This window comes from Lissotriton vulgaris, chromosome 7, assembly GCF_964263255.1.
Source record: "Lissotriton vulgaris chromosome 7, aLisVul1.2, whole genome shotgun sequence".
Lineage (NCBI taxonomy): Eukaryota > Metazoa > Chordata > Amphibia > Caudata > Salamandridae > Lissotriton > Lissotriton vulgaris.
The window spans coordinates 711508762-711521833 of NC_141695.1; the positions used below are offsets into that span (position 1 = coordinate 711508762).

The following is a 13072-nucleotide window of genomic DNA, read 5'->3' on the forward strand; positions in this document are numbered from 1 at the left end:
AGGCTCTCTTTGCGCCCGCGCCCCTTCCCGCTTCCCAGCACAAGAAACGGCGAGCGAAAATCCTAAATCATCTCGGATCGAAAGCAACCCTCTTATTACAAGAAATGAGCCCTTCTTCGCTGAGAGTGTTCTAGAGGTTGATTTTTCCTGGAAGCGTTCCTGCGACTCGCTCACTACGCCCCTGCCAGGGCCTGCGCCTTTGATGTTTGCAGAGTTAAACCCTGAGCTCAGTGTGTGCTGGAAGAGCCTGGAGGACATTCGGGTGCATGGAATGAACTGCTTACTCCAGGACCTGCTCTGGCAGCAGGAAGGGGGCGAGCTGGGGGCTCTGAAGTCAGTGGGAGCCCGGCACACCCCTTCCTACCCCGTGGATCGGATTCCGGGGTCCCCCCGCATCAGCCGAGAAGCCAACTCCTGCAGCCGGGGTACGTTGCATGCCTGGAAACCCTGCTGACGGGCCTCTCTCTGATCTGCCGCCTTTGAAGTTCGGAAGGAAAGCTGCGCCGAGTCCAAGTGCGGGAATAAATGGGGGTTTGTTAGCGCTGACTGCAACGGTTGTGTTTTTGTTAATCATATGATACAGGCGGCAAATATTTGTGCTCACATTGTATGGCTGGGTACATCTGTGTACGTATCGATGTTGTGTTAGTGTGAACAGAGTCTTGTCGCCCCCAACACTGGGTTGTAGCCAGCTGACAGTTTACTTTGCAAAGCAGCTATGCGCGTTTGCTGGCAGGGCAGGGTGGCAAGAGGTGTGTTTTGAATGGCATTATCGGAAGTGTTTACTACGACTGACTGCCTTCTCTAAGGGGTTCGAAGGGGGCTTCACTGCAACCCCAGGCGCTCCCTCCTGCGCAGTGCAGGGCGCAGGAACACGCTCGCTGTCCGGTGGCTGTGACATTAAGAGCGGTACATCAGTTTCATGTGTTAGTTTGTTTACTTGTCAAAAGTGATTGTCAAGGGGAGCACCTTGTTTTAGGGAGGGTGAATCCGTGTTGTTTCAGTGGTTGAGTTGCAGGCCTGTCTGCAAACATATATTTTGTGTCTTGCAAGAGATGCAGTAACTACTCTGCCCTTTGAAGTTTGCGGTCAAAAGGCTTTTTTTGGTTTTGTAGTTGTGGAGACAATGCTTGTTTCCCCTCAACGTAATAGTTGATTTAAGTCCTGCTGGTCAAAGCTGGCCGTTTCCTTACATTTTTTTTTCAAAGGTGGGATGTGTAAGAGAGCCTTCCAACCCCCCTCCCTCCTCCTCCCCTCCCTCCCGCCCCCCTTCCCTTTATCCCCACCTCCTGTGATCTCTAAGAGGCACTGCAGACTGGGAGAGGGGCCAGTTGTTGCACAGGACTTGGAGGGAGAGAGAACCCAGGCTGCTGGAGACGCTACATTTTTTTGGAAGGGGGCGTTCTGCAGACCCTGATATTGAAACGCAGATTTCTTTCCACACGCACTCACCCCGTATTTTTGTGCTGACTTTTTAAGGATGTTGACTTTGTTGCTGGCTCCCTGTGAATGGCTTTTTTGTACCTGAACCCCGTGAGATGTGCTGGCTTCGTTTTATTTGATTTTGGGACCCTCTTGTGCGCTTTTGGTGGTGTCTGCAGAGGAGATGAAAAGGCGTGGACATTTTAAGGTAATTCTGACCCTGGCCTGCACATGGCAGGCCCCACTGGGAACTGGGGGCGGCCGTCACAAGGTTGGGGGCTTTGGGTGGCGTTGGGGGGGGGGGGGGGCAGATTGTGAGGTTTGCGACTCACTTGCAAGTATTGGGTGTTAAGGTTGTGCGTGGGCCTCACGGTACTCCTTGGACTGAGACCACGCTCATTGGGGAGACTTTTCTTATCGGTACGGTTTCTGATGCTAGCCCTGGGTGCTTGTTCGGAGACCCTTTAGAAGAGCCATGCGGTGCTTAAGAGTGAGACCGTATTCTTGACGGGTACCCCAGCGACGCCCCTTGGATTCTGCTTGTTGGTTGTGAGTGAGACCCTACCGTGTGGTGAGGCTCCAACGAAGTTCTATCATTCGTCAGAGGGACCGAGGGCGAAGGTGTACCACCGAGACTCCGAGAGCAGTTCTGGGTGAAACGGTACCATAGAGCGAGACTGAACTCTTTTGATTTCTTCATAGTGGCGAAGGGTGGGTGAGCCTACTATGGAGCGAGACACCCTTGGGTTCTTCCTAGTTTCTAAGCGCGAGAGTGTGCCATGGCGAGTAGTTTGGGGCGAGAGTGTACTATGTAGCGAGACCCTTGAATCGTAGGGGTTTCGGGTGAGACGGGAGCATGCAGAGTGACTATGGGTGACACTAGTATGGAGTGAGCCTCCGTTGCCGTCCCTTGCATGTTTCAGGGTAGTATAGAACGGGCGAGGCTGCCCCATGGAATGACTCCATTGAAGTCACGCGGATGTTTCGGGGTATTATGGGTTATTATGGGAATTCTTCTGTGATTTTGGGGGGAGTGGGGGCGGGAGTACTCTTCCGGCGAGTCCTGATAGTTAACATGCAGCGGGGTATCCAGCCTCCATGGCAGTCTTTGGGTTCACGTTGACAGTCGCTTAAACCCTACCTAGGTTTGGGACTCGGCATGCCTACGAAGAAGAGCTGGAATGATAGACTAGTGGGTCGCGGCAGAGATCCGGGTAAACCCCGTAGGCTGCACCTTCCTGCAGGGCCAACTCGGACTTTCATCTTTCTGATTTTGGCACGAGTCTCCTGAAGTAACATGTATTAATCAAGCGGCACTGCAGTCTGTGAATTGCCGGTCTGGCTGTTAGCAGGAGTTGACTGGCGCTGCACACATTGCTGTGATGCGCCGCTGTTGGGGTTGGGGCAGAAGACGAGGCTCCCATAGTACTGTGTGGGCTGCACTCCTGGCACTCCAGCCCCTGCATTCAGTGGTCCCCCGTTGACCTGGAGGGGCACAGCGATTGAGCAAGGGTGGGCATTGGGGCTCCGAGGGGCACAGCGAGTGGGCAAGTGTGGGCATTGGGACTCCGAGGGGCACAGCGAGTGAGCAAGGGTGGGCATTGGGACTCCGAGGGGCACCGCGAGTGAGCAAGGGTGGGCATTCTGGCTCCGAGGTGCACGGGGTCTCCAAAGAGTGTCAACAGAGAAGACGACTCGTTGGTTAAGGCGCCTATTGGAGGAATAGTGTAACTTCTGCCTGCCCGATCACTGCATCTCTTGTGCCATAGTGCCCTGAAGCAGCCGAGTAGCTTGCAATACGCTTTATCTCGAGAGCTAACGTGTCAACCCCCAAAAAAATAACGCCTTGCCCTTTTGGCACCCTGTATGAATGTAGGCTGTACCTATGAGTGTCGAGCAAAATAAACTTGTAAGGCATGTATTTCTCCGAGTGTCTGGCGAAACTTTTAAACGGGGACACTGTGAAGTGAATTGTTGCAATCCTGATTTCTCGCTGAGGAGGTCTGTCCATATCACTTCATTTCTCTCAGGTTTCCCGTCCTTTTCGGTAAAGTTGGGAGCGCTCGGGAAGAGGCTGGAACCCGGCTTCATGCGCTGCGTGTAACAACCAACTATTCCACGAACTTCCAAATTGCCTAAAAAAGGCAGTACTTCGTGTGTACAAATGAAGGAACGTCGGGTCCAGAAGGGATCCGTGGAGCCCCCGCCGGCCGGGCTCAATGCCTGCGTTGCCGATTACCGGGCCGCTGCCTAGTGTTGATTCCACCTTGCATGACCTGACGCCCTGCCTTTCGATTTCACTTTTGTGGGTTATTTTTCACCACTTCTATCTTCTTGTGTCACTGCTTGCCTGCCTCTCTCTTGCTGTGGGTCCAAGTGTGGTCATGAACATGTCACAGGCTCCACAGTGAGTGCGGACGCCCACCATCCGCAAACAAGATGCGCAAGTTTCCTAGATGGCATGCACTCGTTCTTCGGCAGTGTTTTGGGGCCCCTGTGCGGCGCTAGCAGGGAACAGGGTTTAGATGTGCCAGGAGTATCCCTTGTGCTAGGACACGCGCTCCGCTGCCACCTACGGGTTCATCCTGGTATCGAGGCGGTGGGTTGCCTGGACCAGTTATTTTGCCTCAGAGTTGAAGATACCGGAGATATCGGCTTAGGCCTCCGACACGTCTGCATAGCCGCTTTATCCGTGGAGCTGCTCGTGTTAACGATGTGTTGGGATGTAGTGTGTACGTGTGTCCAGCACTGCCTCCCACCAGTGTCTCTGTGCGTGTCATGTGTGTGGCCAGCACGGCGCCCGTGCCGTCCATCTGCCTCTGCATCTGATGTCTCTGCCATCCAGTATCTATGTATTGCTGTCCCGCACTGCCCCCTTCTGTACCGATCCCTGCGCTGTGCATGTTACATTCCCCCACGCGCTGCACCCGCGCGTGTCTGGGTCCCCGCTGCTCGTTCCGGGTGTCTGCGCTCACTCTGCTCTCTCGGTGTGCCCGTGCTCGTCTCGCCCCCGTGGGCATGCATGCATGTGAGATGTGTCTGTGTTCGTTGCGTCGGGCTCCCTCTACATGTCCGCGTACGAGGTGCACCTGTGTGTGGGTAGCCGGGGCTTCCGTTCCTTCCAGATCTCTGACCCCCATCTAAGCGTGTTGGGTGAGGTGAGCACCGCATGTATACTGTGTGGGCTCATTTCCATGCACTGTGTATACGTCATGCCAGCCTCTAGTACGCATCACTGCCTCGCGCCCTTTACCATCAGTGATGGAAGGATGTCAGTTGCACAAAGTTTGCATTATACCAGGGGTTGCCTTTATGGCTGCCCGTGTACCGCCTATAGACGCTTGTAGACCTTCACGCGTGTGTATACACCCGCCCGATCTCCGCCTAGCATTGTACGTGTATGGCACGCGCAGGGCATGCTGTAGCGGTGCCTATCCGAGATGCGCGGGTCTCGAGATGCATCGTGTGTACACCTGCTTGTTTGGGAGATTGCGCGCAGGATGCTCTTGCACCTGTTGGTGTCAGCATCCAGCATTCAGTTCCCGGTCACACCCCCCTCGGTGGTTCACTCCTGGCGCCTCCCATCTCCTGTCCTGGGTCACCCCGTCGCCCTTCCCTGTCTGCTGCAGATAGACCCGGGTAGCCCAGGTGGGCGATGGCCGTCCTGGCTCTACTGACAGGACTGTATGCCTGAGTTGTGCATATCTGGGGGCCTCCAAAGCAATGTTTCTCACTTACCACCATTAAATAACTTGAACTAGAGTAAAGCACTTCATGGAAAGATGGAAACCCCGGTACTCTGCCTCTAAATGTGGTTTTATTTCCCCCTCATTTACTTGTCTTTTTCAATGCACAGTCTGCACAGCTTTCCCCATTCAGCTGCGTTGTTCCTCTTTTGTGCGATCGCAATCTCCCCCCACCCCATACTGAAGTAATAAACGGAGAGAAGTGTGTTTGGGAGGGAGGGGGAATGGGAAACAGATGCCCCGGGAGGCACTTTTTTTGTACTTTGCCTTGAGATAATCTGCAGAGAAGAAAGGCAGGGCGAGGGAAGGAGAGGGAATGTTCCCAAATTGGTTTCACCTGTAAAACACACGGCTGATCCAAGTTATAGCTGGGATTGTGGATGTGGTAACGCGAAGAGGTGGGGCAGTGTGGGTTTGGGATGTAATTGCATTTTCCCCTCATGGAACCCCAGTTCCTCGCGCTCCCGCTGGTGAAAGCGCCCCTCTGCCTTCCCCTCGCCGGAGTGAGCCTCACCTGCGCGCAGCCTCATCAGATAACCGCTGATTTGCATTGTAGATGGCTTGGCTTGCTTTTATTTGACTTGTGAAGACTTGAAAAGCCTGTTTACGTTTTGCCTTTGATGTTGGGGCGGATCTGGTTTGGATTAGATCAATACTTTCTTTTTTTCTCTTCTTCTTTCAGAGCGGAGAAGGCTCCGGAGGATCCCTGCTGACTTGAGGAGGGGAGGGAGAGGCGGGGGCCAGCTCACTGTGGAACTTGAAAAACAGAGCGCACAATAAAGGACTGGCGAGAGCCATGATTAGTGCTGTGCTGGGCACGCACCTCTCAGATCCCAGCAGCAGCTTCCGCGAGGACGCCCCGCGCCCCCCGGTGCCAGGGGGCGAGGAGACGCCATGCCCAGCCAGCAGAAGCCAAGGCGGCGTCGCCAAGGCCACGCCGCTCTCCTCCACGCCCCGCAGGAATGAGGACGGCCTGGGGGAGCCCGAGGGCAGCGCCTGCCCGGATTCGCCCCTCTCCAGGTGGACCAAGTCCCTGCACTCGTTGCTGAGCGACCAGGATGGCGCCCAGCTCTACCGGTCCTTCCTGGAGCGGGAGAAGTGCGTGGACAGCTTAGACTTCTGGTTCGCCTGCAATGGTTTCCGGCAGATGGACATCAAGGATGCCAAGACGTGGCGGGTGGCCAAGGCCATCTACAAGCGGTACGTGGAGCACCACAGCGTGGTCTCCAAGCAGCTGAAGCCGGCCACCAAGACCTTCATCAAGGACAGCGTCAAGAGGGCCGCCATCGACTCCACCACCTTCGACCAGGCGCAGACCGAGGTGCAGACCGCCATGGAGGACAATGCCTACCAGATGTTCCTCACCTCCGACATCTACCTCGAGTACGTGCGCAGCGGCGGCGAGAACCCCGCCTACGCGCACAGCGCCGAGCTGGGCCGCCTCAAGGTGGTCTGCGGCTACCTGCCCACCCTGAACGAGGAGGAGGAGTGGAGCTGCGTGGAGCTGCGGAACCGGAGCCTGCCCTCGGCCCTGGGCCTGTCCAGCAAGGCGCTGAGGGCCACCGCCGAGCTGAGGGCGGCCGAGGCGCTGGAGAGCGGCTACAGGTGAGCTTGACTGGCATGCTTTCTTTGCAGGTGTCCATCTGCTGTTTATGTTTGTGGTGTAACCTGTTATGTGGTGTCTCGTCACTGCGCAGCTCACCGGGGTGGGTAGCAGTGAGTGTCTGGTGTGTGTGGAGCACGCATCGCCACAGGGGTGAAGAGACAGGGAAGACAGTCTGGGAGGCTGTGGCCAGTGCAGGGCATGGGTCCAATGCAGTGCGGTGCAGTGTGTGCGGAAGGAAAGGGTGTGGGGGCAGAAGAGGGGGCATGAGAGAAAATCCAGTCCCGAAGCAAATAGCCGTACGCAGGAGTACAGGAGTCTAGCAGGAAGGTGCTTCGGGCACCTGAGTGGCCTCATATGGCGATATTAGAGTGCAGGCGGGAAGAGAACCATTTTTGTTTGTTTTGACATAAGGAGCAGAGAATAGGGAGAGAGCCCCTTTCTTCGGGGGATAAAAAGTTGCCTTATTTTGAAAGGCCCTTGGCAGGCACCAGGGAACATTCAAACCGAGGGAGCCGCAGGGACGCCGGATACGGTTTGAGATGGGTGGCACTGGCAGAGGCGTGTGCAGGGTGGATGGGTCTGGGAAGCTCCTGTGCGTGGTTGTTGAGCTCCTTGGGTGGGGAGAGGGCAAGGAATGACCCCTCAACGAAGAGTTATCCAGGCGTCACTGCACACACTTTAAAATATCTAGCATTGGGGTAATGGGGACACGCAACACCCCGATTCACCACCTCTGGGGGAAAAAAGAAACACCTGCTGTAGTTGATTGTCAATTGCATGGCCATAGCTTCAACTGATTATCAAAATGTGACCCTTTGTCGACCAGTGAAACTTTTAAAAAATATGTTTTGTCGTTGACAGTAGTTCACAGCTCTGATTTAAAGGGTTTGAGCTAGTTTTCTGAAGTTTTTTTTTCACTTTTAGACAACCGTGACCAAAAACTCCTGCTCGCTTTCATGTCGGCAGCTTGGGAGGGGGGAGGGGTTCAAGTGGATTCATTTGTAATGTTAGACAATCCTGTTTGCTTGCAGTGCTGCCTGTGATCTCAGGGTGCAGCTGGGCTGCGCTGGTTTCCTGCTGGCTTTGATTTGATACAGTCAGAGGTGGGGCTCATCTGCGTCCCATTACTCCCTCCTCATCCACCCCCTCCCGGACAGCATCACATTATTGAGCACGCGGCCTCCTGCGCGCGCTCGCACATGGCCCGCTGCTGGCTCCGAGCGCTTCCTGTCCCTTCAGAGGTCCTAGGAGCGCATCCGCGATGCTGCGCCCCCTACCATCCACCGGTGCGCAGTGCCCGCGGAGCCCATTTGCAAGACACAATTAGCATTAGTTTGTGGGCGCAAATCCACATGTGTATGCACCTTTCGACCCGTGTTAGAAAAAAAGTTACGGTGCCACCTGGGTAGGAGCTTTTAAGATGCATTGATGCAATTTGCAAACTTCTGACGCTCTGAATCCCCACCTGCCGCCGCCCCCGGCTGAATTAATTTTCTGCCGTCAGCTTCAGGATGTAATGCTGTGTAAGCGAGTCACAGCTTTGATGCATAATGCAGCGAAATGTTTGCGGTTCAAACTACAAATAAAGCGTGGAGAGAGAGTTGTCCAGGATCACATAGGCGAGGAAGTCGAGATTGGAGCTTTCCAGTCCAATCGCTCTCTTCTGGAGATAACTTAGAAATCAGCATTTTCCAGGAAGCTGGGACCCTGGCAGAGTGCGGTGGATGTGAGCTGTAGCTCCATGAGAGTGGATATGGGTGTCGGGTCGTTCGAGAAGTAACCGTAGCGTGCACCATGTTCAGCTGGGACTTTTCTATTAGTTGCCTAGCCATTCCAGCCTGCTACCTTCTTTGATTTTAATGGCATGTGATTGGTCTCCAGATCAGCCCTTGCTCTCTCTGCATCCCTTATCCGCTCTGTCTGCTTCAGGCTTTATCACTTCGATGAACTGTATTTTTCCTGGACAGTTTTCTATCCTGGTGCACATTGTTCTTGCACTTTCTGTAGAATAAATGCTATGCTGGCTGGTGCGGTTTAGGGCCATTGATACTAAATTGTATGGGTCGTCATGGACCAGCTACAAGGATCGAGAAACTGTTCATGACACATGAAAATTGGAGTTGCATGTCCATGTTTCTTTCCACCTGTCGTCTTGCAGTAGCGTCCTCCCGCCTGATTCACGCAGAGGGCGCTATCACACCGAAGGAGCCTTTTTTTTGTGCGAGTTTCCTTGTACTTTGCTTACTTTATTTAATCATTTATTTATTGCGGCTGATATTTTTTGAAATGCGGTGATTATAATGTTAATAATGAACGCGCTAATTAATGGAGATACTGTAAATATATCGGCTAGCTGAATGTCATGTGTTCAGCTGGACTGACTTAGCTTTTCATCCCCTTTGGGCCGACCACTAGTACTTTTTTTGCTGTTGTTGGGTAACATGGCGGGGCAGATTACAAAATATGAACCCCGAGGTTCGATGTTGCTGCGAAAAGCCCTGTTAGCGTTTTGAGGTTGACTCCGCCCTGTAAAGATGCAGGGACATGCTCCTGCCCCCACGTCCGAACACGTGCTCCTAATGTGGAAGCAGTATCATTTCTGTGACCTGTTCTTGTTTTATGAAGTTGTCGTGTACACTTGGCAGGGATGCATTTTTGTTATTCATGCCTTGTCTGTTTGTGGTTAGGTTTTCATCTTGTCCGGGAACGCCCAATTTTCTGGGAAGAGTTGGATGGTCCCGACCCCTCCCAGCAAGGCCTCGGCTTGAAGCATTAGTCCTCCTTCGGGGCCTACGTGTCCGGCCTCGCGTCCTTTGAAGGTCTCGAGGGCTGTCGTTGAACAGGACTCTTCCCCTGCCATGCAAAGGCGCGCGCGCGTGACTGCCCGGGCCCTACAGGCCTTTCAGAAGTAGCATTGCCGCAGCAGGACGCAGTGCTTTGAGGCCCATACTTGCCTTCCAGGCGCGACGCCTCTGGTGAGCCGCTAAGACTATAAACTTTCTGGCCTTGGATAGACGGTGCCCTACTGGGATGTAGTGAGCATCACACTCGATGCTTTGAAATGTCAGGCCAGGCCGGGGGGGGGGGGGGGGGGGTACGCGTGCTACCCGTCTTATGCCCCCAAGCACCCCTCGGACGAGGCCAGGCCTGCGCACTGGGTCATGCTGCAGTAGCAGAGCCCCCAGGACTGATCTCACCGAGAGCCCTTTCTCATCCGCCTCTCCATTTCTCTGCGTAAGCCCCCTTTGCAAAAGCCTTCTGTTTTCACTGGCAGAGAGACGCACTCGGAGGGACCCAGCGCCCTCCCAGAGAGGCCGGAAGTGGGCAACCCAGAGGCAAGGGGTACACCCGACAACGCATCGCGGGACACGGCGCACTGCGCCACGCCGAGGCAGCTGTAAACAGACACCTGTCGGCGACCAGGTGCAGGAGACTTCCATACAAGTGCCAGGATTTCTGAGTCCGCGCGCAAGACGCGAAGTTACAAAACCCCAGACGTAACTAGTCTCGGGCTAACACTTCCCCTTTAATAGTACGGTGACACTTGGCAGGTGTGATATACTGCACATGGTTGTGCTGACGAATGGCTTTATGCCCCAAATAATAGGTTCCACCTTTTCAACCAACAGCACTTAACTTCTTGGCACTTGCAGTCAGTTCTCTTGTTATACATGGCTACTAATAACCGGTCAGTAGTGTGTACAGCATTTCTAAGAACCCAGCTTCACACAGATTGCCACATAGCTATCGGCGCTATGCATGCTGGGCCTTCTTACCAGCTTTACACAGGCCATGTGGCCATCGGGCAGCTGCGAGGATGGGGAGGGGTTAGTGATATGAAAGGGGGGGTTGTCCCCGTTCACATTGGTAATATATTATGGCTATGTTATGTGTAATTTGCCTGCCCCCAACGAACCTTCCTGGGCAAAGTATGCCAATAAATAGGAGTGGGCAGGCAAGGCATGGCCCGCACTCATTTTATGTAGCTAGACACTGCTGCTTTCTCCCAATAAATTAGGTGTTCGCTTAAAAAAATGTAGGTGCTGCCTTAATACAGATAAATTCACAGCCCCTCAGATCCCTAAGGAAACCAGTGTTAGGTGTTCGAGTTTCACAACCCACAACCACACTCAATTACACAAAATAGTTGGTATCCACTTACAAAGGACTGGGCATGTCCGCTCATCTTGTGCCTTCCTCACTGACCCTATTTGGGTACCCAGCTTTTCACTGCCACGCCCTGTTAGCCATCTTTTCTCCCTCATATTTGAGGCTGTCCTTGTTTTTTTTTTTTTTTTTTGCCTGGAGACGAATCAGGTCAGCACATGGTGATAAACTATATTTATGGAGTCAATGACGTAGCATGATCGTAGCCTTAGTGGGTTCCTATCAGAGTTACAAGAGATGCAGACCAGTCATTAAGACATTAGTTCGCTAGTAAGACAATCTGGTTGCTTTAGGATTCTTGTGTCAAAAATATAAATTACCACTGTAGATTTTCGGGGGGAAGGCGTTTACGATTGGTGCACCGCCAGGGATCAGCCTGCTCCTCACTTATTTACTATCCTTTCTCTCCTGACCGAGGAACAGGAAAGCAGCGAAACCAATCACAGCCCTTTAATCTTTACAGTTTGATTAGTTTTGGACAGTTTGAGGTCTGTTTAAAATTCCACAACCAAGCCTAGCATCTGCCATTGCACCACAGGGGTATTGTGGATGTACATATGGGGGACTCCCCCTGTAGCACCACATTCAGAAACCCTGTTGTGGTATAATCTGCAAAGTTGATGACATTTAACCTACAGTGGCTGACCACCTAATTGACATGACCGCCCCATTGACTATGACTTGACTTCCAATGGACAGATTTGCTGTTGTGATGTCAGTTCCTGCTAGTTTGGGCGTTTGAGGAGACACGGCGAGGTAATGGGTGGGTTTGATGTGACATTGAGATAAGGGGTTTGAGGTCATGGGAGTGCACAGGAATAGACATCAAGCAAGAGGTGGCCATTTTGTGACTCCCTAGCTATTGAGAGGTTTGGATAGAGACGCTGGGGGAAGCGAGGGCCGCAGGGAGGCTATCAGAATGGGGACCAGTGAGCGGCCTCTCTGTTATTGAACTTTGTTGAGTTGTGTTTTGCCTCCCAGGGAAGCTTCAGTGGCATATGGTTTTCTGACGTGTTCTCCTCCTTCCTTCAAGGTCCTTCAAAAGAAATGACCCAGTGAATCCATACCATGTGAACTCTGGCCATGTCTTTGCACCAGCCACAAGCACGAACGACAGCGAGATCTCCAGTGATGCCATGACGGATGACTCCATGTCCATGACGGACAGCAGTGTGTAAGTATTGGCACCTCATTGGCTGCTAAGTGGTGCATCCTCCAGTGAGGGTGGCCAAACCCAGGCCTCACATGTCAATATGTGTTTTTTATACCCTTCTCAACCATATACCTTTCTCAAGTAAGGCTTTTAGTTTGGAAATGGACTGGCTCATCAGGAAATGGGAAGACTGTTTGTTGGGCTCATGGCTGTGAAACCCCAAAGGGTTGGTCATAGATCAGCATCACCGCCCCACATGCTAATTATCTTTCGTGCAGTCCTATCCACCTTAGTCAGCTCTGGGCCTTCAAGAACCCCAGCCTTCTCAAACCTAGGTTAAAAAAAAATTTCTCCAGTGAGTTTTCATTTTGACTGCAACCAGCTGTCTTCAATGGGTGCACCAGTCATTTGATTTCCCTTAGATGGGCACACTGTTCCCTTCTGCTGGCACTAACGTATTCACACTGAGACATGATGATTCTGAGCTGGGTCCTGGTTAGCAGGAATATAAGGATGTTTATGTAGCACTTAGAATGTTGGTGGCGAGGCGAGTGGGGGAAAACAGTAAAGTAACGGGCATGACACTGAGCTGCAGTCTTTTATCAAAGAATGTGGCCCTAAACAGACAGCACAAGATCTATATTTTCAATATTTTATTTAAGAAAAACAGTTTAAGGCTCTGAGGGTCCAAGCAAAAGCGCGAAATATCCCAACGGAACACTTAAGATGCGCCTCTCAGCCAAAGACATCTTTAAAAGGCGTCAGCCTATCACATGTTCCATGTCGTATCTCACGATTTAGAGCGCCACTGGTATGTAGTGTCATATCAAAAGCATTAGAGGCAATGTATTGTCATATTAAAAGCATTAGAGTGCCTCTGGTGTAGTGTGTGATACGCTCACAATACCACCCCTGCTGTCTTGACCTAAGATTGTGTCTGAAGACGCTCCAGAAAATCCTAATTTGGAGGGGTGGGGG

The 13072-nt window shown here is 52.7% G+C and overlaps 1 protein-coding gene across 3 annotated transcripts in view; it reads left to right on the forward strand.

Moving 5' to 3' along the window:
• Positions 1-232: 232 nt before the first annotated feature.
• The window catches only part of AXIN2 (axin 2), a 34168-nt gene continuing 21328 nt past the window's right edge, over positions 233-13072 (forward strand). The window contains exons 1-3 of one of the 3 annotated variants that reach the window (XR_015297515.1): positions 233-425; positions 5851-6773; positions 11975-12115. Coding sequence is in view for 2 of the 3 variants with exons in the window: in XM_086930943.1 (XP_086787069.1) it covers positions 5965-6773; positions 11975-12115 (950 nt within the window). In the remaining variant the exon portion in view is untranslated. Of the gene's footprint in view, positions 426-1323; positions 1631-5850; positions 6774-11974; positions 12116-13072 lie in introns of those variants that run through there. The other 2 variants (XM_086930943.1, XM_086930944.1) reach the window with 2 other exon arrangements.